Below are 25,194 nucleotides of genomic sequence, written 5' to 3' on the forward strand. Positions count from 1 at the left end.
CTGACACCCGGCCGTGTGCCTTCCGGAAGAGGAAGTGACGCCATCAAGCCGGGCGGCAGGGGCGGGCAGCGGAAGCCGGCGGCCGCCATCTTTGTTGGGGCCCGATGCCGGCGGAGAAGATGGCGCTGGACGGGCCCGAGCAGGTGCGGGCGGGCCGGGACCGGGCTGGGGGGAAGCGGCGGAGCTCGGGGAGGGACTCGGGGCGCTTCGTGCTGCCCGAGGGGTGTGCTGCGGCCGGGGCTGCTCGGGGCCTGGCAGCGTCGTGACTAGGCGGGTCTCGGGAAGGCGGCGGAGCCTGAGCGGCGGGACGGGACCGGGACCGGGACGAGATCGGGATCGGGACGTGGGGGCTTGCAGGGGAACGGGAGCTGGGACTGCTGTGGGCACCTGGGAGGACGGGACACGGGGCACCCAGGACTCGGCTTGGGGATGAAGGGAGGGAGTGAGGGGACGGAAGGGACACTCGGGGCCCGGCGGGAGGAGGAGTCGGGGACTGGGACCAGGACGGGAGGAGGGAAAAGGGGAGCCAGGACCCGGCCCGGCGGTGGCGTTGGGGGCATCGGGGCCCTGCGGGGCTGCCCCGGGACTGGCGGGGTGCGGGGCTGTCGGCGGCCGCTGAGCTCTGCTGTCCCAGATGGAGATGGACGACGGCAAGGGCGGCTCGGGGCTCCGGCAATATTACCTGTCCAAGATCGAGGAGCTGCAGGTGAGCACAGCTGCAGGGGACGGCGGGACTGTGTCCCTGTGCTTCCGGCCGGGGCGGTGTGGCCGTGTCCCTACCCCTGTCCCAGGGCTGGGGGCAGGCAGGACCCGCCCTGGGGCGCTGGGGACACGAGCCGGGGCTGTGCCCTGAGCTGGAGCTGCTCCTGTCCCAGCTGCCAGAGAACAGGGCTGGATGGAATATTGGGAATGGGGAATTGCTACCTGGGAGGCTGTGAGGCCCTGGCACAGGGTGCCCAGAGCAGCTGTGGCTGCCCCTGGATCCCTGGCAGTGCCCAAGGCCAGGTTGGACACCGGGGCTGGAGCAGCCTGGGACAGTGGGAGGTGTCCCTGCCATGGCAGGGGTGGGACGAGACGAGCTCTGAAGTCTTTACCGATGCAAACCATTCGGTAATTCCCTGCTGGAAACCGTGTGCTGGGTGAGGCTGAGCCCGAGGCCGCTCAGCAAAGCCTTTCCCTTCAGCTCATCGTGAACGAGAAGAGCCAGAACCTGCGGCGGCTGCAGGCGCAGAGGAACGAGCTCAACGCCAAGGGTACGGCCTGGAGCTCCCCCTGCTCTCCTGGGGCTGGGCCTGGGGGCTCTGGGCCGGGCTTGGGTGGCTCTGGGCCAGGTCTGGAGGGCTCTGGGCCGGGCTTGGGGGGTTCTGGGCCAGGTCTGGAGGGCTCTGGGCCGGGCCTGGGGGTGACAGCCCTCACGCCCAGGGCTGATGCTGAGCTGTCCCTCCCTCAGTGCGGCTGCTGCGGGAGGAGCTGCAGCTGCTGCAGGAGCAGGGATCCTATGTGGGAGAGGTGGTGAGAGCCATGGACAAGAAGAAGGTGCTGGTTAAGGTACGAGGCTGAGCTGCCCCCAGGTGACAGGGCTGGGGGCTGTGGGACAGCCCCGTGTCCCCACGGGGGATGGGACAGCTCAGGGACATGGGGTGGGAGCTCCTTGTGCAGAGGAGCTCTATGGGATGGCTCTGCTGGGCTTGGGGCTGCCCTGGGGTGGCCAGTGGGGTTGGAGCTCCTGGCTCCTGCTCCTCCCAGGCCACGGGGATGTTCCTCAGCAGGGAATTCCCAGGGAAACAACTCCCGGGGGTCTTTGCTCCTTTACAGGTGCACCCAGAGGGGAAGTTTGTTGTGGATGTGGACAAGAACATCGACATCAATGATGTGAGTGCCCCAGGGCTGTGGGGGGTCCCCAGGGCTGGCAGGGACACCCAGCCCCGTGCTGTCCCCACAGGTGACCCCCAACTGCCGCGTGGCGCTGCGCAACGACAGCTACACCCTGCACAAGATCCTGCCCAACAAGGTGGACCCGCTCGTGTCCCTCATGATGGTGGAGAAGGTCCCAGACTCCACCTACGAGATGATCGGGGGCCTGGACAAGCAGATTAAGGAGATCAAGGAGGTCATCGAGCTGCCCGTGAAGCACCCGGAGCTCTTCGAGGCGCTGGGCATCGCCCAGCCCAAGGCAAGTGCTGCTCTGGGGGAGCACAGGCTGGCCCCGTGTCCCCAGGCAGGCTCTGAGGGGCCGCGTGGCCGTTGCAGGGGGTGCTGCTCTACGGCCCCCCCGGCACGGGGAAGACGCTGCTGGCCAGGGCGGTGGCCCACCACACCGACTGCACCTTCATCCGCGTGTCCGGCTCCGAGCTGGTGCAGAAGTTCATCGGGGAAGGTAACGGGGCGGGGGCGGCTCCGGGGCTCCTCGGGGCTGGCTGGGCTCGGGCCCAGGCTGAGCCCGGTGCCCGCAGGGGCCCGCATGGTGCGGGAGCTGTTCGTGATGGCGCGGGAGCACGCGCCCTCCATCATCTTCATGGACGAGATCGACTCCATTGGCTCATCCCGCCTGGAGGGCGGCTCTGGCGGGGACAGCGAGGTGCAGCGCACCATGCTCGAGCTCCTCAACCAGCTCGATGGCTTCGAGGCCACCAAGAACATCAAGGTAGAGGGGCCGGCCCTGCCTGGGGTCTTGCCAACCCCACGGTGCACAGGGTGGTGACAGCTGTCCCCCTGTGCAGGTGATCATGGCCACCAACAGGATCGACATCCTGGACTCGGCCCTGCTGCGCCCTGGCCGCATTGACAGGAAAATCGAATTCCCCCCTCCCAACGAGGAGGTACCAGAGCCACCCTTGTCCCTGCTGTCCCCACCCTCTCCCTGGGAGCCATTCCTGGGCTCCAACCCTCCCTGTGCCCCTGCTCCAGGCCCGCCTGGACATCCTCAAGATCCATTCCCGGAAGATGAACCTGACCCGGGGCATCAACCTGCGGAAAATCGCGGAGCTGATGCCGGGGGCCTCAGGGGCTGAGGTGAAGGTGAGCTGGGGACTCTGGGGACATGGGAGCTGCCAAGAGGGGCACTGGCTGATGTTCCCCTCCTGTCCCCTCAGGGCGTGTGCACAGAGGCAGGGATGTATGCGCTGAGGGAGAGGAGAGTGCACGTCACGCAGGAGGACTTCGAGATGGCCGTGGCCAAGGTGGGTGCCATGGGAGAGGTGACAGTGGGGGGTGATGGGGGCACACAGTGTCCTGGATGGCGTTTGCCAGGAGCACAAACAGGGGGATTGTCACCATGAGTGACATGGGAGAGGCAACCTTCCCTGTGCACGGCTGACACTTGGTCTTGGGGTGTTTGTGGGGTAATTAACACCCAATTTGGGCACTGAATGTTGGACCCACCCCTGTGCCCTCCCCCCCAGGTGATGCAGAAGGACAGCGAGAAGAACATGTCTATCAAGAAGCTGTGGAAGTAACGGTGAGGCTGGAGCTGCTCCCTCTGTGCTGTCAGTAAAGAGCTGCTGTGGCCAGGCCCGGGCACTGGGCTGGGGACTGATTTGGGGATGGGGTGGGGGCTGCAGGACACGGCACACACCCCACAGAGCTGCTGCTAACTGCTTTTATTAGAAAAGATCCAAAATAGACAAAAACTGGTTACACAAGAGGCAGAGCAGGAACCCCTGAGCCCAACCCTGGGAATCTGTAAACGCCCCCCCACCTCGGAGCCTGCAGGGGGGCAAAGGCACTTCAGTGGGGGTGGCAGTGGTGGCACTGCCCCCGTGGTCCCCTCCCTCCTCCCCAGTATCTCCAGTTCTTGGTGCCCCTGTGCCCCCACAGGCTCCTGGGGCAGAGCCAGCCCCTCTGCCCCCAAACCTCGTCAAGACAAGTGGTTAATTATGGAATTATGTAAAACAGCGGGGGGTGGGGGGGGAAGGAATAAACTGATTGTCACAAACTAAACCCCAGCCCTCGGTTCTGTATCCCCAGAACAGCCCTGGGAGCCTCCCTGAGCCCCTGCAGAGCCCAGTGCAGGAAGAGGAACTCAATCAATATATTAATTAATTAATCAAATACAAACCCACTGTACAAAACGCTGCCTTTTTTCGTGTTTTTTTTTCTTTTTTTATATAAAACCTGTTCACAAAAATAGTGCAAAACGTCGGGGGGAACTGGCGTTTGGAATGATGAACTTTGGTTGAAGAGGGGCAGGGCGGGGCCTGCGGGGCTCGGGGTGGGGCTGGCAGCTCCTCCCCATGGGCACGGGCAGCGCTTCCCGGCTCCCGGGGCGTTTTTGGGAACGGGAGGGGAGCGGGGAACCCGCGGGGGCTGCGCGGGGAGGGGCGCGATGCAAAGCGGAGGAGGCGCTGCGGGGGCCTGGGGGAGCGGGGACTCCGCTGTGCTCGGCCTGGGGAGCCCCGGGGAGCTCCCGTCCCTCCAGGCACATCGGGTTTGTGCAAGTGCTGTGGCTTCCAGTCGGTACCGTCCGGCTCGGGCAGCGGGGCGGGAGCGCCCCCGGGCCCCGCCCGCCTTAAGTGAGGCGGATCCCGAGCACTTGTTCCAGTTCCTGCCGGCGCTGCTGGACCTGGGGACACCGCGGGGTCAGGGAGGGACAGGGGACGCTGCCCGGACTCCTAGGGCTCTGTCACTGCCATCCCAACTCACCTTGGCAAAGATGTGTCTGCCCACGGCCTCCTGCGCCCAGGGCTGTTGGTAAAACTCGGCCCGCCGCTCCTCCTCGGGGTTCCCGATCACATCCGTGATGATCTGACCCAAAGGGGACGGGGCACCAGGAATGAGGGATCCACGAGGGACCCAGACCCCTCCCAGCCTCCCCACTCTGCCCAGCCCCAGGGCTTCAGAATCATGGAATTGGTAGGGTTGGGGAAAGACCTTCAACCCTTACCCCAACACCACTGCCACGTTCACCACTGAGCCATGTCCCCAAGGGCCACATCCATGGTTCTGAACCCCTCCAAGGCTGGGGATTCCACCACTGCCCTCAGCAGCTGTGCCAGCACTGGACAACCCCTTCCAGGAAGAAATTTTTCCCAATATCCAACCTAAACCTCCCTAGCAATTGTTCCCCTTTACCTTGAGGTCCCTCCTCTGGGATTTGATCCATTCCTGGATGAAATCCTGGGGGTTGTTGCTGAAGCTCAGCATGAAATCCCTCTGTGTCTTCAGCTGGTTGATGGACTCGATGGTCTCGTGGATCTGGGCAGGTGACAGGGGTCAGAGGAGCTGTGCTCCCCCCACAGGACACAGCTGCCCCCTGGCAGTGTCCCCTCCCACCTTGGCATCCAGGGAGGCGATTTCCTGCTGGTTGGTGGTGGAGGCCAGGAAATTGCTCATCTGGGCTTTGAGGGGATCGTCCACCTCCACATCGATGTCATAGCAGGCTGTCTTCTTCTGGTCATTGGGGTCCACACTGGGGGAATGGGGTTGGGGGGACCTGCTGAGCCCCCACCTGGCTGGGGGTGGACGGACCCCCAACAACACCACCAGTGCCCCAAGAAGCCTCAGATTTGGTGGTTCTTCCCCTCCCAGGTGACTTGTGCTAGTCCTTCAGGCTGGAGACCTCAAAGCCTGCTGTGGCCCCAGCCCACGGAGCCCCCCCAGCCCTGGGGACAGTGCTTGGCTCACTCCCCACCCTACTGAGCACCCCCAGTCCCAGGGACACTGCCCACTCCCCATCCCATGGAGCCCCTTCAGCCCTGGAGCCATTGCCCACCCATTGCCCAGCCCAGAGCCCCTCAGGGCCATGCCCACGCTGTGCCCCCACCTGATGGTGTGGTTGATGATGATGGGGTCTGGGTGCTGCAGCAGCCCTGCCAGCTTCATAGGGATCTCGGAGAAGCGCATGCGGACACAGTTGAAGATCTAGGGGGTGAAGCAGAGCCTTTGGCACCCATGGCAGGGTCACCCCTCACCTGTGCAGTGAGGTGGGGCATCCCCAAGCTGGTGGTGTGAGCTAGAGCCCAGGGAAGGGGCACAGCCAGAGCCTGGAAGGGCTGTGGGAACTGGTGAGAGGCTTCTCCCAGCTGGCTGAGGTGGGAATGCGCAGGTACCTGGCGGAAGTAGCGGTTGCAGTTGATGAACTCCTTCTCGTGGCTGTCCTGCAGTTTGTTGTGTTTGATGTAGAGCCACAGGGCCTGCATGATGCTGGCCCTGGTCTGGGTGTGCACCCCCAGCAGCCGGGCCAGCCGTGGGTCCAGCTTGTACTGGGGAGGCTGTGGGGACAGCGGGGGTCAGCCATGGAAGCAGCCAGGCTGGAAAAGCACCCCCAGAGCAGAGCCCAGCCTGACCCACCCCTGTCCTGTCCCCAGCCCGGAGCACTGAGTGCTCCTGGGACAGCAGAAGGGATGGGGACTCCAGCACCCTCTGGGCAGCTTGTCCCAGTTTTTAACTCCCTTTCCCAGAGCTCCCTGTGCACCTTTCGATCCCTGCATGCCCCAAACCCTCATCCAAGGCCCTGTCCCAGTTTTTAACTACCTTTCCACATAGGAATTCCTCCTGCTGCCCGAAGAAGAGGGGGGGGCCCTCGGGAGTCCCCCACAGCCCGTGTCACTGCGGGTCCATGCCTGGAGCTCCCCGTGCTCCTTTCAATCCCTACGTGCCCACACCCTCATCCGAAGCCCTGTCCCAGCCCATCCCTGCTCCTGGGTGGCCCCCAGGTGGCCCCAGGCTGTACCTGATGGTCCAACATGAGCAGCAGCGTGCACTTCACATTGACATCCCCAGGACGCTTCACCTGGAAGCCGTCGGTCTCCTGGGTCGTGGGCATCCGGTGCCACTGTGAGGGACAACGGGGACATTGCTGAGGCCAGGACCATGGAACCAACCCTGCCAGCAGGGTCTGTGTCTGCACAGCTGGGCTGGGGCTCTGGGGCTGGCACAGCCACACAGCCACACACCCCTGGCAGTTCCTGATCCCAGGGTGGCAGCTCAGAGCTCTCCCAGTCCATCCCATCCTGGGCTGTGCTCCAGCACTGGGATGGACTGGGGCAGTTCCAGCCCTGAGTGCTTGGGGTGCAGGGCTCCCACAGCTTCTGGATCAATCCTGCAGGAATGTGCATCAGAGCCTCTCCCAGCTTCCCCTGGAAGGGGATTCAGCCTCTCCACAGAATCTCCCAGGGCAAAAGCATGAGCTGGGTGCAGGGAGAGCTCCAGGCAGGAGCACCCAAAAAAGGTCTGATCCCTCTGCCAGGCATGGCTTAAACCTCCAAGGACCCACCAGCTCAGGGACAGGCAGGAGTGCAAACCCTTCTTCCCACAGGGCACGGGGGTGAGCCTCCTGTGGGATCAGCACCCCATGGGGACCCTCTGTGCCAGGCTGGGGGGCAAGCTGCCTCTGGGGCCACGTCCCTGTCCCCACACACCACAGCTCCAGTGCTGGCTCAGGATTTGGGCTGTGAGGGCTCAGAGCCAAGCTCTGCCAGGGGAGAAAAGGCATCCCTAAACCTGAGCTGGGAAAGCAGGAGAGCGTGGTCCCCATGGAGGGCTTGGCACTGCCCCCAGCCCCAAAAACCTTCTCAGGCCCCTCTCCCAGCAGGACAGGCCCTGGCCTGGGAGCTGAACATCCAGAGGGGGAGCAGCAGGGCTGTGCCCCCATTCCCCACTGGGATCCCCTCCCACCTCACCTCCACCAGGTGATTGTCCGGCCCATAGAGCTCCTTGTCCAGCTCGATCACGAGGCTCTTGAAGAAGGAGGAGAACTTCCTCTTCTGCTTGCTGGGCTGCAGACAGGGCAGCAGAGATTCCTGATCCCAAATCCAGCCCCAGACCCCGGAGTGGGGCGGGTGCTGCCCCAGCTGAGCTCTTAGCACAGCACCAGTGCTCCCAGCACCTCCTCATGGCCCAGTGCTCCTCCTCCCAGCACCTCCTCATGGCCCAGTGCTCCTCCTCCCACCATCATGGATCCCTCCTGAGTCCTGATGGACCAAAGTTCCTCCCACCAGCACCTCATCCCTCCTGGATGCTCCCCATAGACCAGCTCCTCCCACCACCACCACTCCATCCCTCCTGGATCCTGACAGACCAGCTGCTCCCTCCCTCCCTCTGGATGCTCCTGATGGACCAGAGCTCCTCCTGCCCTCCCTCCAGCCCTGCTGGATCCTCACATCCTCCAGCAGTTTCCCCTCCACACGGAGCTCCCAGGAGGCCACACGCTCCCCCCCCTCTCCCTCCTCCTTGGCCGGGGTGAAGGTGTTGGAGATGTAAATCCTGAGCTTCCGCTTTTGCTGTGGAATGGGAACAGAGAGAGGGATGGACGGAGTGAGAGGGGACTGCAGCACCCATCTCCATGTCAGCATGAGAGGAAACGGCCTCAGGGGAAATTTAGATTGGTATTAGGGAACATTTATCCACAGAAAGGGTTGTAAAACATTGGAAAGGGCTGCCCTGGGCAGAGGTGGAATCCCCCATCCCTGAAGTGTCCCAGAAATGTGTGGCTATCTCACCTGGGGACATGGCTTAGGGTGATGGTTGGACTGGATTGACCTCAGAGGATTTTTCCAACCTTAAGTTTCCCACAATTCCATGATTTCCAGCCCTCTCCCAGTCCCCCAGCTCACTGTCAGGGGTTTCTTGATGGCTTCCTGGATCTCCATCCTCTTCCGAGCAATGGTTTGGTCCAGCTTGCGCTCGAAGGCCAGGAGGTCCATGTAGGCCTGGGATTCTGGGACCAGCTCCCGGATCTGGACACAGGAATGGCCAATCCCAGTGTGCTGGGATGGGCTGGATCCCCCCCACAGCCTCAGCAGCCAGGGAGACACCAGGTGACAAGTCCAGCATCCAGTTTTTATTTTAAACCCAGCCTGGAGCCCTGCAAAGCTCTGCCCAAACCAGTCTGGAGCCTGTCACTGTCCCCAGCAGCATTCCTGCATGGAATGGAACCCTGGAATCTCAGGAGGGACTCTTAGGGACCTACTGAGATCTCCATCCCACCCCACTCCTGCTCCTCGCTTGCTCAGAGTCTGACCCCACCCCAACCCTCTCCTGCCATGCCAGAGGGAGAGACAGAAACATTCCAGGGTGGTTTGGGATTGAACAGAAATTCCCAGTGGGCAGGAGGGAACTCAGGGAGATCCTCCCTTTTTGTGGACCCCCCATCCCCTGCAGCAGCTCAGCTCTGTCCCCCGGGCTGAGGTGACACTCACCCTCTGTGGCAGCACCTTGTCAGCCATCTTCCTCCTCTTCACCCTGGGAAACAGGAAAAGTTACAGCTCCCACAGGACACCCTGCTGCCTGCCTGCCGGGGGATGGATACTGGGAAAGGTTCTTCCCCCAGAGGTGCTGGCACTGCCCAGGCTCCCCAGGGAATGGGCACAGCCCCGAGGCTGCCGGAGCTCCAGGAGGGTTTGGACAGCGCTGCCAGGGGTGCCCAGGGTGGGATTGTTGGAGGGTCTGGGCAGGGCCAGGGGTGGGACTGGGGGTCCATTCCCACTCAGGATACTCCTGGGGGGAAGGTGTTGGATGTTGCAGCCTGACATCAGGATACGCTGGAGAAAGCAAAGGTGATAACAAGGCAAAGGCAGGGCTGCAGGACAGAATTCCCAAATTTCCCCTCTGAAAGCAGCCATCCCATTCTCCCAGTGCTCCAAACCAAAGCCACTGCCAGGAACTCCCTCAAACCCAACTCAAACCAAACCCTGCTCTGGTGGGGCTGAAATCCTGGGAAAATCCAGCTGGGCTGGATCCAACCCTGCCCACTGCAGATTCCCATCACCCCGAGCCCATCCCAGTGCCCAGCCAGCTCCTGCTCAGCCTGGGCACAGCAGGGAATGCTCTCCTGTTTTCCTGCCCGGGAGATGGGGCAGGCTCCAGCAGCACAGGGAATTCCCGTTTCTCCAGCTGCACCTGGAACAGCAGGATGACATGGGAGGGGCCCTGGGCACACTGCATGCTCCAGGAGAACACTCCAGGAGAGGCCAGAGCCCTGCTTTGCAGCAATGCCTGCCCCATCCAACCCCCCCTGCCTGCAGGGTCTGGACACCCCAGAGCAGCTGGAAGCTCCTAATCCCTTGATCCAGCGGCTGGGAGCAGGGAATGCCCAGCCACGAGCCTGGCTGATCTCTGATCCCAGTCCCCAGCCCTGATGGGATGGCTCTGATGTCCCTGTGGCTGCCAGGCTGTCCCTGTCCCCAGCCCCAGCTCGCTCCAGCTGTGCAGTGCTGGGATGGCCCAGGAGGGATCAGGAAGCCAATGGAGCTGCCAGGGAAGGGAATGGGACCTGAGCATCCATGAGCACCAAGGGATCCTGCCTGGAGATTCTAGGAGCCAAACAGCCCCCACAGAGAGGGATCAGCAGGGCTGGGAACCAGCGAGGAGCTGCTGGCAGAGCCCAAACAAAGAGTCCTGCCCTGACTGAAGCTCCAGGGAGCATCCCTAAAATCTTCCAGCCCCATCCCATACTTCCCTAAAATCTGCCAGCCCCATCCCATACTCCCCTAAAATCTGCCAGCCCCATCCCATACTTCCAGCCACATCTGTGCCTGCCAGAGCCATCAGGGACCCCTGGGAGGACAAAGAAGACCCCCAGGAGCTGCTGCTGGGGACCCCACGAGGCTCTTTGGTTCCTGGTGTGGAGGTCAGAGTGAGAGGAAGCTGCAAACTGAGGAATCTCTGCCTCCATCCCAAAACATCCCACTCCCAAGCTCTGGTAGGTGCCAGGCTGGAGGAAAACCCTGCTGGTCCCCCCGCTCTGCAGCAGGACAGGAGCTGTGGCACCCTGCATGAGGTGACACTTGAATGGAGACCTGGAGAGGCTTTGGGGTCTCGAAGAGAGTCAAACACTGACTGAACACAGCCCCGGGATCCCTGAACTGAATGAAATTATATCCATCTTTTTACAGCTCTGTATCTGCAGTGACATCTCATTGATATTAGGTATTATTTCTATTTATATAGGTATTTCCAGAACAGGGCTCTGCTGTGCTCTGGAGAAGTTTCCCAGCAGAAGATCCTGTTGGGAATGAATTATTGTGCCTCGTTTGAAGCAAGCAGCTCCCAGCTCAGTTCAGATGGAAAACAGGAGGTGAAACACAACCTGGATGCACTGAGAAGCAGGGAGGCAGCTCCCTGTCAGCAAGGATTAGTGTGGTAGTGCTGGGAATGTTCAAGGAGCTTGGAGCACCCTGGGGTGGGACTGGATGGGCTTTGAGGTCCTTCTACCCCACCCACTCTGTGATTTTACAAAGTGCAACCAGGACCCAGCAAGACCCCCCCGTCCTCCCGTGGGGATCCCTCCGGGACGGGACATCCCAGCCTTACCCTCTCCTCGGGGTGGCCATGGGTGGCTGTGCCTGGGGGGTCAGCAGGCGCTTCCTGAAGGGATCCATCATGGCCTGGGGCAGGCCGGGCCTCAGCGGGGTCGCTGCTCCGTACGGGGGGGCTCCCGGGGGTCCCACCTGCAGCCCTGCCATGGGCATCCTGCCCCCGGGGGGCATCCCGGGGCGCTGCTGGACAACAGGGACGGGTTAAACGGGACCCTGGCCATGGTGCCATCCACCCTGGCTGCCACCTCTTCCCGAGGGTGCATCCTGGGCCAGGGCAGGCCTCAGGAAATGCCAGCAGGAGCTGCAGGAAGCGATGGGAAAGCAGGAACAGGAGAAGCCGAGGAGTGCAGGGAAGCCTGGCCTGGCAGCAGTGGAGCCAAAGCCAGGCTGGTGGCCCTGTGCCGCCACCCCCGAGCTGCAGCAGCACGAGGACACTGCCAGCAATGTCCCCACCCTGGGGACCTCGTGGGTTCCTCTCTGGAAAGCAGCACAGGAGGGGTGAGCAGGGCAATCCCACTTCCTCCCACAGGCAAGAAGGAGGTGAGGGATGGAGGAAGCAGCAGCTCCTCCCTGTCAGCAGCCAGCTCCCGTCCTTCCCCTTCCAAGGACACACACAGGGGATTTGGGAGCCACAACAAAACCCCGAGGGGTGCCAGCCCTGGCAGCCCCTCTGCACCCTCAGAGTACTGATTTGGCAGCACCACTGGTGCCTCAGGTGCCACCAGGTTGTCCCCCCGGGGACAATCGCTCCCAGCCCCCCAGGACTCAGCAGCCACCTCTCCTGCTCCTCCCTGCTCCACCCTGGGGTTGATCCAGCAGCTTCCCAGGATCCTCTGATCCTCAGTTCCCCCTGCCAAGGTAGGAGGCTGGGAGAGCCAGCAAAGCAACATTTCTGCCCTGCCCCAGGTTCCTGACATGTCAGGACATCCCCACAGCCCTGCAGGGCAGGGAGCCAAGGAAACACCTCATTCCCTGCACACAGGGACACATCTGGGAGCAAACCCTGGATGCAGGGTTCGGAATATGGGATGCAGCCGGCCTGCCCTCCACAGCTCAGAGCTGTAGCAGGGCTTGGTTTGATGGAGCTGCAGCCAAAAAAACCCTAAAAAACACCCCCACCTCCGTGAAAAGCTGATAGACACAAAGCCAAGAGTTTTGAGCTGCCCCAGGTGCCTCTGCCAGTGCCAGATCCCAAGAGGAGAAGTGTTCCAGGCAGGGTCAGGGCAGCAGCAGGGCCCCAGGATTAGCGCTGCACGTGGAAGCTCAAACCCCCCCAGGCCCAGGCTGAGCCTGTTACACAACAAACACAACCACACAGGCTCCAGAGCCTTTGAAGCAGCAAGCCCAGAGCCCGGGCTCTGACCCTCCCTTCCCCAGGGCAGGAGGCTCCTTTTTCCTCCTCCCAGATGTTCCTCTCCTCCTGCTCAGCCCCATTTGTGCAGCTCCTCGTGACTCCGGCAGCAGCACCGGGGGTGAGCAGGGCCAGCAGCACCTCTCTGTGCCAAAACCACAAGGCCAGGCCCCAGTTTCTTTGGGTTTATCAAGAAATCCGTTGTGGCAGGGCCGGGTGGACCCACAGCCTGTGTAACACGACAAACCACAGTAAATGTTGTTCTGCAGTTCAGTTCCAGCAGGACTGTGGAACCCCTGTGGAACCCAAGCCTGTGCTGACACACAGAAAAGCAGAGAAACTCCCAGAAAGAGCTGGGAAACTTTTACTTTGAAATTCCTGGGCCCCCAGAGCAGCTGAGCGCAGAGCCCAGGCTGGAAGCAGAGCCTGCATTCCCTGGAGCCACCAGGAGCAGGAAATGGCTCCCAGGGAAACCCTGCCCCTGGTGTTTTTCAGTGCCTGGAAGGCCAGGGAGGTTCCACAGCTCCAGAGACATTCCCTGCCCTGGCAATGCTGTCAGGAGCTTGCTTGGAGCTGACCCAGCTATGCCGAGCTCCTGTCCTTTGGTCAGAGCAGCCCTGAGGTCTCTCCTCCCACCCTCTGCCACTCCATGGAGCACATTTCAGATCTATCCCTGCAGTGAGAGATTTGGAGGCTTCAGAGAGTCTTTGACAGCTCCACGTCCTGGGCAAGGTCTCTTGTGTGTCCAGCTGCTCTTTCCAAGGCTCCATTGAGACAATTCCATCAGCAGGGAGAGGTTCAGCACATGGATAAACAGATTTGTCACACCTTAACTTCACCATCACCTCCCAAACCATCTGAGAACCATCAGCCACAGCTCAGCTGCCAGGGAGCGACTTCCAGCCCACCAAGGACCCACACTGGATTGCCTGGATGAGCAAAAAGGGGAGGGCAGAATCCTCCACATGGAATTTTCCTCTCAGTTTACTCTCAGGATTTTCAAATTTGCAACAGAGAAGCCTCTTGGCTCAACCAGTCACCAGTGCCTGGGGCAGACTTGCCCCAAAGGCTCCCAAACCCTTCTCACACAAGCCCAGCCTAAAACCTTCAGCCGAGTCAGAAAGCAACACCACAGCCCCAGGGTGAAGCCTGTCTCCAGTCCCTCTTGGAAAGCCAGGAAATTCCCAGGATGCAGAGGGCTTAAACTCAGGAAATTTGATTAAACCAGCTCCAAGCAGGAGCTCATTCCTGCCCAGCACCCCCAGTCCCTGTGCCACCCCCGGGCCCGCCCCATCCCCTCCCCTCGGAGGGGCAGACAAAGGGCAAACCCTGCAAGCTCAGCGGGAGGAACAGCCTGGATCCCATCCAGCGCTCCCTGCGGAGCCTCTGGAAATGGGACAGTGAACAGCCTGTGTCTGCTCGCTGCCAGGGACAGGGACGGGGCTGTGCTCGGGGTTCATCCCAGGGCACCGCTCAGCCCATGGGCCTGGGGCAGCTCTGCCCGGAACCGGCTCTGGCTGAATCCAACAGGAGCCTGGGAGGGCTCCTGAGGGATGTTTGCTGGCATGGCAGGAGCCTCTGAGCCTGCCAAAGGCCCCTTCTCGAGGAAGGGCAGCCCAGAAATCCGGGGCTGGTAGCAGAAAGGAGAAGCAATAAATCCCAGGATGGATCTGCATGAAGAAGCTGGGCTGGAGAGAGAACTTGAGGCAAAGCAGGAATTCTGCAAACAGCTCCAGAGCCTCTTCATGTCCCTTCCAGGATCCTGGCTCTTCCCTGCACCTCCCCACACCCCCTCCTGTCCTGCTCCAGGATCCAGCTCTGCACACTGACAGGGAACCAGGGAGCCAGAGCCCACATCCATCCTCACCCAGGGCTCTGGAGCAGAGCCTGGCCCAGCACCAAGAGCTCTTCCTGCAAGTTCCTCCCCTTGTGCCAGGCAGCAGCACTTCCCACCGGGATACAGAAACAATCCCTGTTCAAACAAGGTTCCAGCTCCACATCGGGCTGGGCTCCAGGAGAGCTCTGCTGCCCAGGGCTTTGCGTGGATTGGGATCATGAGCCGCCTGCACACCCAAAAGAGTGATTTTCTCCTTTGTTCCTCTTTATCTGTGAGCAAATCCCTCTTGGGAGGGTGCCAGGGAGAGCCTGGGCTGGTGCTGGCACAGACCTTCAGCTGGGAGGTGCTGCTGGGATGGAGATGCTGCTGCTGCAAACTCTGCTGCAGCTCCCTGCAAGCCCCCAAATTCCCCACACTTGGAAAACCTCTGTGTTTGACATAGGAGGAGCTCCAGGAGCCTGATCTCGGCTGTAAAGCTGACATGAGGAAGTAGTAAATCAAAGGGAAAAGGGCACAGCACAGACACAGCCCCCAGCAGATCCAGGACACATCCTGGAATGTCTCCAGCAGCAGCAGAGCTGTCTGGGCTGGACAAACCTGCCTGTCCACAGCCCCGCAGCTGGAGCCCTGAATGTTCCAGGGCAGGGAAAGGAGAGGTCACAGGGATTCACATGCCACAGGGGCAGGAACAGCAGCAGCAACAAGGAACAAAGGTGTTGGATCCTCCTGGGGAGATGGGCCTGGCACAAACCCTGCCTGTGGTGTTCCTGCGAGGCCAAACTTTCTGGAGGGCTCCTGGGAAGGCGCTGTGGAAGCACAGGGAGCAGCAGGGCTGGAGGTGCTGCTGCTCCCCTTTCCCTGTCACGTTTCCCAGGAGCAGCAGAGCGTGCCTGGGCCCTGCTCTGCCCTCCTCCCCTGCTCCAAAGGACAGTGTCCATCTGCTTTGGATCAGGCTGGAAGCAGCTCCAGGCTCGGGCTCTGATGAAACCTGCCTTGGAAAGCCTCTCCCTGGGGAAGGGTGGGGTTATCCAGCACGAGCCTTCTGGAACAGCTCTAGCCCTGGCTGTCGGCCCCTGGCTCCCTCCAAGCCAGTCCCCACCACTGCATGAGCAGGAACACTGCTCTCCCTGCTCCCCAAGGGGTGGATTTCTCCCTCTCCAGCATGTCCAGGCCTCCCTAGTTTCAACTGGCACAACATTCCATGCTTCTTCAGCTCCTCCATGGATTTCTCCATGAAGCACAACTTTCCTTCCCACTGCCATCTGCCCAGGGACAGGATCACAGAGCTGCTTCCAGGCTTGGGAGCTCCTGGCCTGCAGCAGCCTCCTGGCCAGGGAATCCAGGCTCTGCCTTCCCAACACGTGCCAATAAAATCCATTTAATGGGGACCTAATTCTGCACCAGGGAAGCATCAGCAAGGCCAGAGCGCTGAATTCCAAGGTCTCATCCCACACAACTCCACGCTACTCCAGGCCACAGCGTTAATCCCAAAACTTGGGAAAAACTCTCCTAAACCTGAAACCAGCAACCGAAAAACCAGGAAGGCTCCTTCCTGCTGAACTTCCACGGAACCTGGCTGCTGGGGCTCAGCCTGGGCATCCTGGCTGCTCCAGCGGCAGGAAGAGGGATCAGGTTGGGAGATCTGCCCACACCCCCCACCACGCCTGATGTTCTTGCTCCTGGAAAAGGCCTCTCCTTCCTGCTCCAGGCATGGCACCGGCCCCTGGCTGCTCCGGAAACATCAGCTCCCACCAGAGGAGCCCCCTGGATTCCCTGCCTGGGCTGCCAGGAAATCCCCAGCAGGCACACAAGGATATCCGAAGGACAAGCATATGTTTAATAATCCCAAGATTAGAGCTCCTAAGCCCTTGCTGGCCTGGCCAGGGCCTCTTCTGTCTCCTGGTACCCAAACAACGCAGCCCTTCCTAAAACTGGGACAGAACCAAGCCCTGGGGGGATGGCAGAGATGGTAGGGGCTGTTTTGCTCAGCCTGGGAATTGCAAAACAAACGGCAGAGCCTCTGGATCCTCTCCCAGGCTCAGGGAGAGGCCACTCAACACCAGCCCGGGGGCTGATCCCGCTGTGCCTGCACCGTGGGGACATCACCACGGGGACATCACCCCCTGCTCCTGACACCTGCTGCCAGCCCAGCCGTGAGGGAAGCAGCATCTGCCAGCCTGTTTACCCGGCTGTTCCCAGCTGGCTCCAGCCTCCCAGCTGGATTTTGCACCCTGCACATGGAAGGTCAGGCAGTGCCCCTGCCTCGAGTTACCAGCAGCTCACACCCGGCCAGCTCAGCTTCCAACACCATTTTCTGGCGTTTTGAAGGCTGCAGAAGGAAGTTGTTTCCTTCTCCTGTGTTAAGGAGCCAGAATTTCCCTGAGCTTGGTTTATTTCCTGAGTTTTAAATCATGCCAATCAGGCACAGCTCTGGAGGAGGCAGCGGTGGCCCAGGAGAATGTGTTGCACAACTGGGTGCCTCCATTTCCAGCCTGCCTGGAAAACTGAGCTTTACATCTGAAAACTCATTCCCAAAATAATCAGCACAAGCTTGGGAGTGAACTGAGAAGGCAAGTGTGCAAGGGGGAGCAGGAATGTGTGTCAGGATATACTTCTTACTGCTGGAATAGTATAGAAACATGGAGTGATTTGGGTGGGAAGGGACCTTAAATCCACCTACTGCCACCCCTGCGATGGCAGGGACACCTCCCACTGTCCCAGGCTGCTCCAAGCACTGTCCAGCCTGGCCTTGGGCACCGCCAGGGGTCCAGGGGCAGCCACAGCTGCTCTGGGCACCCTGTGTCAGGGCCTGCCCACCCTCCCAGGGAACAATTCCCAATTCCCGATATCCCATCCATCCCTGCCCTCTGGCAGTGGGAGCCATTCCCTGTGCCTGTCCCTCCAGGCACTTGTAAACACAGTTCTTACTTCCTGAATTTACTTGTAAAAGATGCCAGGCTGAAAACCGAGTGATTTCACGTGCTCTTGGAGGGCTGCTCGTTGTTCCGATTTACTTTCCCCAATATTGCCGAGCGCCTGCTCTCCTCTCCCACCACTAAGCCCCGGTCCTTCCGGAGGACACTCCGAGGATACTCCGAGGTTACATCTGCACACCACGCGTTACCGCCGCCTTTGACAAGGACATAAGCGTGCTCTCGGCGGGTCCGTGCCGGGGCAGGGCCCGGGCAGGGCCGGGATGGCTGCGGAGACGGACCGGGCTCGGGGCCCGCGGCATCGACCCCGGCCCGGGCCCGGGCCCGGCTCACCCGCTGCGGGAGGGGACGGGGACGGGCCCGGCCCAACTTCCACCGGGCTTTGAGGGTGCAAAGTGGGAGCGGGGAAGAGGGAGGAGTCCCGACTGAAAGGGGCAGCAGAACGGTCCCACCGGGGCGGCCGGGCCCGCTCCGGGCGATGCCAGCCAGGCCCGGCCGCTCTGCCCCGGGAAGGCCCCGCCGGCCCGCCCGGCCACCCCGGCGCTGGCCCGGGCCCCCGGGTGCCCCCGCGGCCCTCCCGCCGCCCCGGGGCTCTCTCTCACCTGGTACTGCGCAGCGGCCGGGCCCATGGCGCGGTAGCCCGGGGCGGCGGCGGGCGCGGGGCTGGGGCCGCGCAGCAGGGCGGTGCCGGGCCCCGGGGCCGGCGGGGCGGCGGAGGGGGGCAGCGGGCTGAGCGGGAAGGCGCCGCGCCCGGCCATGGCGGGGCCGCAGCGGACGGGACGGGACGGGACGGGACGGGACGGGACGGGGAGGCCCCGGCGGCGGCGCCGGCGGAACGGGAAGGAAGAGGAAGGGGAACGGGAACGGCTCCGCGCCCGCCGCCTCAGGCCCCGCCCCCACAGCGCCTCAGGCCCCGCCCCGGCTTAGCCCCGCCCCGGCATAGCCCCGCCCACATCCCGCCTCAGGCCCCGCCCCGCAGTGCCACGCCCGCCGCGCCGCGCGCACATCCGGGAGTTCCGCCCACTCCGGCAGAGGCTCCACCCCCAGCCCGCGCGTGTGACGTAGCGTGAGTGACGTCAACGTGTGTGGCATGTGCCATGTACACATGTGTGCACTTGTGTGCACGTGAGGGGGTGTGTGTGTGTGAACACCTGTGTGTGTGTGTGAACATCTGCGTGTGTGTGTGAACACCTGTGTGTGTGTGTGTGTGAGCACCTGTGTGTGAGCACCTGTGTGTGAACATATGTGTGTGTGTGTGTGTGTGAACACCTGTGTGTGTGTGTGTGAACACCTGTGTGTGTGAGCGCCTGTGTGTGAACATATGTGTGTGTGCAGCACGAGTCCAAGAGGAGGTGTGTGTGTGTGTGTGCATTGATACAGGTGTGTGTGTGACACAGGTGTGTCTGTGCAGGTGTGTGAGTGACACAGGTGTAGGTCTGACACAGATGTGTGTGTGGCACGGCTGTGAGTGACCCGTGTGAGTGACACAGATGCGTGGGGGTGTTTGCACACCTAACGGGTGAGGGCCCGTGTGTTTGCGCCTCAAGTGTTTGCACACGCGTGTGTGCAGGTGCGGGACAGGGGGACACGGGGGTCACCGCGGCACGGGCAGAGCTCGGCTGTGCGTGTGAGGAGCCGGGGGGTCACGCACACACCTGGGGGCGGCTGCGGGGCGCGCGGCACCTGCGGGAATCTTGGGGGTCCCGGGAGTCTCTGTGATCGTGGGGGTCCCTGGGGTCTAAGCGGTCCCGGGGATTGCGGGGCTCGTGGTGATCACAGGGGTCTCAGGCACACGCGGAGGTCGGAGTGTCTCGGGGGCCCCGGGGTCGTGGGGGTCTCGGGGGTCGTGGTGGTCCTGGGAGTCAGGAGGCCATGGGTGTCTCGATGTTCTCTGGGGTCCCAGTGGTCCTGGTGGACCTGGGGATCCCAGTGGTCTCAGTGTTCTCAGGGGTCCCGGTGGTTCCGCTGTTCTCAGTGTTCTCAGCTGTCCCAGTGGTCCCAGTGTTCTTGGCGGTCCTGGTGTTCTCGGTGTTCTCGTTGTTCCCACTGTTCCCACTGTTCTCGGTCGTCCTGGTGTTCCCAGTGTTCTCGGTGTTCTCAGCGGTCCCGGTGTTCTCGGTGTTCTCGTTGTTCCCACTGTTCCTGGTGTTTGGGGTGTTCCCAGTGTTCTCGGTGTTCTCAGCAGTTCCGGTGTTCCCACTGTTCCCACTGTTCCCACTGTTCCTGGTGTTCTCAGTGTTCTCAGTGTTCCCGCTGTTCCCACTGTTCTCAGTGTTCCCGGTGTTCTCGGTGTTCTCAGTGTTCCCACTGTTCCCGGTGTTCCCGCTGTTCCCACTGTTCTCAGTGTTCTCGGTGTTCTCAGTGTTCCCGCTGTTCCCGGTGTTCCCGCTGTTCCCACTGTTCTCAGTGTTCTCAGTGTTCTCGGTGTTCCCGTTGTTCCTGGTGTTCTCAGTGTTCCCGGTGTTCCCGCTGTTCCCGGTGTTCCCGCTGTTCCCGCTGTTCGCAGTGTTCCCGGTGTTCTCAGTGTTCCCGGTGTTCCCGCTGTTCCCAGTGTTCTCAGTGTTCTCAGTGTTCCCGGTGTTCCCGGTGTTCCCAGTGTTCTCAGTGTTCCCGCTGTTCCCGCTGTTCCCGGTGTTCCCGATGGTCCCGGGGGTCGCGGCTGTTCCGCAGCGCGGCCGCCAGGGGGCGCCGCAGGGACGCGCTCCGCGGTCGGGTCGGAGCAAAAGCCCCGAAATTCCCAAAATTCCCGGAAAATCCCTCAGTCCGGGCATACCACGGGGGTTCAGGGCTGTGTTTCCAAACTCTCCTGCTCTGCAGCCGCACCTGGACGCTCCCACAGCGCGCTTGAACCATCACTAAAACCCTTCGGAAGGGCTGACACCTCAATAGAGGCAACCAAACCCTGTCCCGGGGCGATCTGTGCTGCTGGTGACCCTCAGGGAAATCCCGGGAAAGGCTGGAACTTCTGGGTGCTGCCACAGGGCACTCAGAGATGCCCAGAGCCCGCCCCGTGCCCAGGAATTCCTCACCTGCTGAGTCTATCCTAGGCTGGCATCATACTCTCACTGCAGGTGTAGTTGATGACTTTCATCCCAGCCCCATGGTTTTGGGGAGGTTTCCAGGATTTTGGGGCAGTTTGTGTCTTGCCTAGTCCCTGTATGTCCAGGGACAAGGATGGGCAGGAAAAGTGACAGTGACTATCCCCTGCAGTGGCTTCACCACAACACCCCAGGCACAGGGCGCAGGTGACAGCTGAGCCTCCTCACATCGTGGGTGTCACTGAAGACCCTCCCCTGAGCAGAACTCCTGTGTGTTAAAGGCTGGAAAAGGCTCCTTTTCCCCTTAAAGGGCTCAAGCCCTCAGTGGGATTTGTCCGTCTCGTTCCTGGTGGCTCCGTGGGACAGCAGTGGGGACAAGGGTTCATTCCCTGGGGGACACCCAGGGCTCTGCTCTTCAGTCACTGAGATGATTTTCCTGCTTCCTTCAGAGAGGGCTGTGCTGGGCACTCTTTCCCTTTCCCATAGGAAAACAATTCTCCAGGATCTAGAGCTCCTTTTCCCACTCGTAGGTAAGAAAAAATCTGAACTGGAGAAGCCTCTCCTGATGGATTTTTTGCTTTTACTGAAATGGAGGCTATGCTTCCAAAGCAAAATAAGCTGGAAACCAGGTGGGCAAGGACAAGGCTTGAGCTGAGCCTGATTTCTCTCTCTCCAGGCAGGTCCCAGCCATCCCTCTGGGATGCAGAAGGGATGGGGCTGCAGGGAAATCAGGCAGGGATTGTGAGGATTAGGGCTTTATTACTTTTCCAGCTCTGTTGTCATTCCTGTTGTCTTACCTGAGGCCATGGAAAGTCCCAGGGCTTGGGGACACCCCAGGACATCGGGTCCTCCTCCCATCCCTGCCTGGCTGAATGACCTTCAGGAAGTTGCTTTCCCCACCTTTTTCCCTCTCTCCTCAGTGTTCCTGCCCCCGCTGGAGTGGGAACTGCTCCATCCCAAAGTGCTGCTGCCAGCAGGAGCTTCCCCTGCCTGGGGCAAAGGCTCTCAAAGAACCACAGCTCAATTTTCCCGGCAGAAAAACACCTCTGGAAGTATTCCCAGTCCTCAGCAGGGTGTCTTTGCTGTGCTGCCTGCAGCACCTTCCTGCTCCACTCCACTTCCAGGGCTCATCAGGCGCTTTGGAAAAGCCTCCTTCCTGTTTTCCCTCCCTGGAGCTCCTCCAGGCTCCATCCTCTCCCTTCCTCAGGTGCTGGTTTCAGTCCCTTCCTCCTGGGACATTTTCCAAGACATGGAGACCCCAGCAATGAATGGCTTTGCTGGAATTCCTCTGGAAATGAGGAACTTTCCTAGCAGCCAGCAGGTGCCAGCTCAGGATAAACCCAGAGGATGCTGATTAAAGGATCATTTCTGTGGTGGTTAAAGGTGATTACTCTGCCTTCTCCTCTATTATTAGGCTGAAGCCCAATTAACCAGACCCTGTTAATTAGCCTAGGTGAGGCTCAGTGCTTGCCTGGGAAGGTGCTTGTTCCTGGCTGTCTGCAGGGACCAGGGAATCTTCCCCTCTGGATGGAAAATCAGGAACATCCTGTGCACATTTTTCATTTAAAACTCCCTCTTTGAGGTTATTCCAAATCTGTGCCCATGGCCACTCCGTACCTTGGGGATGGAAGGGGATATTCCACAAAAACACTCCTAGGGCTGGAAAACTGCCCCAGGTGGTGGAGGAGGAAAGCAGCAGGAGCACGATGGTTTGGTGATGGTCCTGCCAAGGAAGGGCCCGGAGCCCTGCAGAGATTCCAGACAAAGCTGTGCTCCAGAGGGAGGACTGAGGGACACTGTGGGACCACCACCACAGCCTGGGCTCTGCAGATTCCATGGCAGGCTTCATTTCTTGGAGCAGCTGGATGGGTGCAAGCCTTGGATGTCTCTCCATGAGAGAAGTGGGAAGCGGCTGGGATGGAATTCCCAGAGCAGCTGTGGCTGCCCCTGGATCCCTGGAAGTGTCCCAGGCCAAACTGGACAGGGCTTGGAGCAGCCTGGGACAGTGGGAGGTGTCCCTGGTGGTACTTGTTGGGTTTCAAGCTCTCCCAGCCCAAACCATTCCATTCTCCCAGCCGTGTGGAGCAGATTCCAAGCTCAGAGCATGTCACTCCCCTCACCTGGGCATGTGTGCTCCTCATTTGGGAAGGAATTTCCCTGCTTTTCATCCATCCCCAGCTTGGCTGCTGCACAATCTCCATCCAACCACGAGCCCTTGCCTATCCCAGCCTATCCCAGTCTATCCCAGTCTATCCCAGCTGCAGCTGGTCCAAGCTGGGACACAGCTCTCACACAAGGCACACGATAAAACTTTGGGTTGCCACCCTGGTAACTCTGGTTTTAAATGATTCTCCTGGGCAGGGAAGGTCTTTCTGTCAGGGAGAATAAAAGGGATGTTGGGAATTCATCTCTTGAATCCCTCTGACTTTGTCTTTTCCCCACAGGGCTGTCCTTGGGCCCTGGAAGCCTCCAGAGTGGCTCTGGAGCCTCCCAGACTCCATCCGTGTGTGCTGGGCTCGGGATGGGTTGTGTTGCCTGGAGGGGGGGACAGCCCCTCCCTGTCCCCTCCGTCCCGTGGGTCAGGGCTTGGGATGGGTAATGTTTGGTGCCATGGAACAGGACTGGGATGGATTTTCCTGCTGAGCCAAGAGGTTCTGAAGGGAAAAGAAGCAGAACCTTCAATCACCTGCTAATGGACCAAATCCTGGGTACCCCGTGCCAGGAAGCTGCACCCACTCTGCCAGGGCAGCTGGGTCTCCTGGCACATCCCTGGCACCAATTCCAGCCCTGCTGCTTCCTCCCACACCCGGATTGTCACTGGGAGGCACCACAAGTCCCCTCTTCCCTCTCAGCCATGGGGGACCCTTCGTGGCTCAGAGCTCCCGGTGTTTAAAGCATTAAACCAAATTTTTCTGGGGTTTTATATCTTCAGAGTTTCGGGATCACACTAAAGGGGTTGGTCCCAATGGAAAAGCTTCTTCCCTTTTCCCAAAACCATTGAGGAGATGCATTCTGGGCTCAGCCCCCCCGTAAATTTGGGCACAAGAGGGCCCTGAAACACCACAATGGTTGGGAGCTCCAAAGTCCCTTCTGCCCCTTCCTCTGGGCTCAGAGTGGAGCAGACATATCCCGAGACTGCCCCTGCCCCACCCCATGGAATCCGTGTCCATCCTGGGCACTTCCCTGGAATTGCATCCCCTTAAATGAGGGGAGCACGAGCACAGCTGGGATTTCTGGGGCTGGGACCAGAGAAAACCAATCAAACCCCTTGGGATTTGTGGGGGTGAGGTCAAACATCTGCAGAGCAAAATCCCCTTCACTCCCAACCCTGCGAGGGTTGGAGCCATTGGGAATCAGGAACTGGAGCCATTGGGAATCAGGAACTGGAGCCATCGGAAATCAGGAGCTGGATCTATCAGGAATCAGGAGCTGAAGCCATTGGGAATAAGGGGTTGGAGCCATCGGAAATCAGGAGCTGGAGCCATTGGGAATCAGGAGCTGGAGCCATTGGGAATCAGGGGCTGGAGCCGTTGGGAATCAGGAGCTGGAGCCATTGGGAATCAGGAGCTGGATCTATCGGGAATCAGGGGCTGGAGCCATTGGGAATAAGGGGTTGGAGCCATCGGAAATCAGGAGCTGGAGCCATTGGGAATCAGGAGCTGGAGCCATTGGGAATCAGGAGCTGGAGCCGTTGGGAATCAGGAGCTGGAGCCATTGGGAATCAGGAGCTGGAGCCGTTGGGAATCAGGGGCTGGAGCCATTGGGAATCAGGAGCCGGAGCCATTGGGAATCAGGAGCTGGAGCCATTGGGAATCAGGGATTGGAGCCATTGGGAATCAGGAGCTGGAGCCATTGGGAATCAGGGATTGGAGCCATTGGGAATCAGGAGCTGGAGCCATTGGGAATCAGGAGCTGGAGCCATTGGGAATCAGGGATTGGAGCCACTGGGAATCAGGAGCTGGAGCCATTGGGAATCAGGGATTGGAGCCGTTGGGAATCAGGGGCTGGAGCCATTGGGAATCAGGAGCTGGAGCCATTGGGAATCAGGAGCTGGAGCCGTTGGGAATCAGGGATTGGAGCCACTGGGAATCAGGAGCTGGAGCCGTTGGGAATCAGGGATTGGAGCCGTTGGGAATCAGGGGCTGGAGCCATTGGGAATCAGGAGCTGGAGCCATTGGGAATCAGGAGCTGGAGCCGTTGGGAATCAGGAGCTGGAGCCGTTGGGAATCAGGGATTGGAGCCATTGGGAATCAGGGGCTGGAGCCATTGGGAATCAGGGATTGGAGCCATTGGGAATCAGGAGCTGGAGCCATTGGGAATCAGGGGCTGGAGCCATTGGGAATCAGGAGCTGGAGCCGTTGGGAATCAGGAGCTGGAGCCATTGGGAATCAGGGGCTGGAGCCATTGGGAATCAGGCCTCAGCTGCGCTCCACAAACCTGGCAGCTGTTAATTGCTATTAATCTCATCAATGCAAATCATATTAAGCTCCCTGGACTCTTCCCAATGGCAGCACTGATAATTCCCTATAAATCAAATTTAGCAGCCCATAAACATTGGAACATCCCACAGCCATTTTCACCCTCCTAAAAACCCATCAATTGCTGCCTGCCTGGATTAGAGGGAATAAATTCCAGAATTTATCTTCCTGCCACAATCATGGACAAAACCACATTAAAGAGACACTTGGAAGCTGCTTTTGTGTTGATTGTTATGGAGCTGCTGCTCCTCGGCTCCTTCAATCCACTCAGAATTGGGGATAATTGAGGGATTTGAAATCCT

General features: G+C 60.4%; 3 protein-coding genes across 5 annotated transcripts; 1 reads left to right on the forward strand and 2 right to left on the reverse strand.

Moving 5' to 3' along the window:
• The first annotated feature begins 52 nt into the window (after positions 1-52).
• On the forward strand, positions 53-4,071 carry PSMC5 (proteasome 26S subunit, ATPase 5). Its single transcript, XM_054000168.1, has 13 exons — positions 53-143; positions 635-706; positions 1,184-1,253; positions 1,451-1,548; positions 1,816-1,872; positions 1,943-2,173; positions 2,251-2,377; positions 2,454-2,644; positions 2,721-2,819; positions 2,908-3,018; positions 3,093-3,179; positions 3,402-3,457; positions 3,967-4,071. The coding sequence occupies exons 1-12, from the start codon at positions 105-107 to the stop codon at positions 3,453-3,455; spliced, it is 1,236 nt and encodes a 411-aa protein (XP_053856143.1). The 5' UTR covers positions 53-104; the 3' UTR covers positions 3,456-3,457; positions 3,967-4,071.
• SMARCD2 (SWI/SNF related, matrix associated, actin dependent regulator of chromatin, subfamily d, member 2) lies at positions 3,585-18,276 on the reverse strand. 3 transcript variants are annotated; one of them, XM_054000165.1, is made up of 13 exons: positions 17,979-18,275; positions 11,251-11,435; positions 9,138-9,180; positions 8,553-8,675; positions 8,100-8,219; positions 7,620-7,715; positions 6,671-6,772; positions 6,048-6,209; positions 5,762-5,859; positions 5,272-5,407; positions 5,071-5,193; positions 4,642-4,743; positions 3,585-4,561 (listed from the first exon to the last, which is right to left on the reverse strand). In XM_054000165.1, the coding sequence occupies exons 1-13, from the start codon at positions 18,132-18,134 to the stop codon at positions 4,508-4,510; spliced, it is 1,500 nt and encodes a 499-aa protein (XP_053856140.1). In that variant the 5' UTR covers positions 18,135-18,275; the 3' UTR covers positions 3,585-4,507. The 3 variants fall into 3 exon arrangements, with proteins under 3 accessions (XP_053856140.1, XP_053856139.1, XP_053856141.1); XM_054000164.1 differs by having other exon boundaries at positions 11,251-11,438; XM_054000166.1 differs by lacking the exon at positions 8,100-8,219 and having other exon boundaries at positions 11,251-11,438; positions 17,979-18,276.
• Positions 18,277-19,238: 962 nt separating this feature from the next.
• LOC128819692 (insoluble matrix shell protein 4-like) lies at positions 19,239-20,147 on the reverse strand. The gene has a single exon (XM_053999917.1). It carries the CDS (start codon positions 20,145-20,147, stop codon positions 19,239-19,241), a length of 909 nt encoding a protein of 302 aa, XP_053855892.1.
• Between the last annotated feature and the right edge of the window lie 5,047 nt (positions 20,148-25,194).

The sequence above is a fragment of the Vidua macroura genome, chromosome 27 (assembly GCF_024509145.1).
Source record: "Vidua macroura isolate BioBank_ID:100142 chromosome 27, ASM2450914v1, whole genome shotgun sequence".
Lineage (NCBI taxonomy): Eukaryota > Metazoa > Chordata > Aves > Passeriformes > Viduidae > Vidua > Vidua macroura.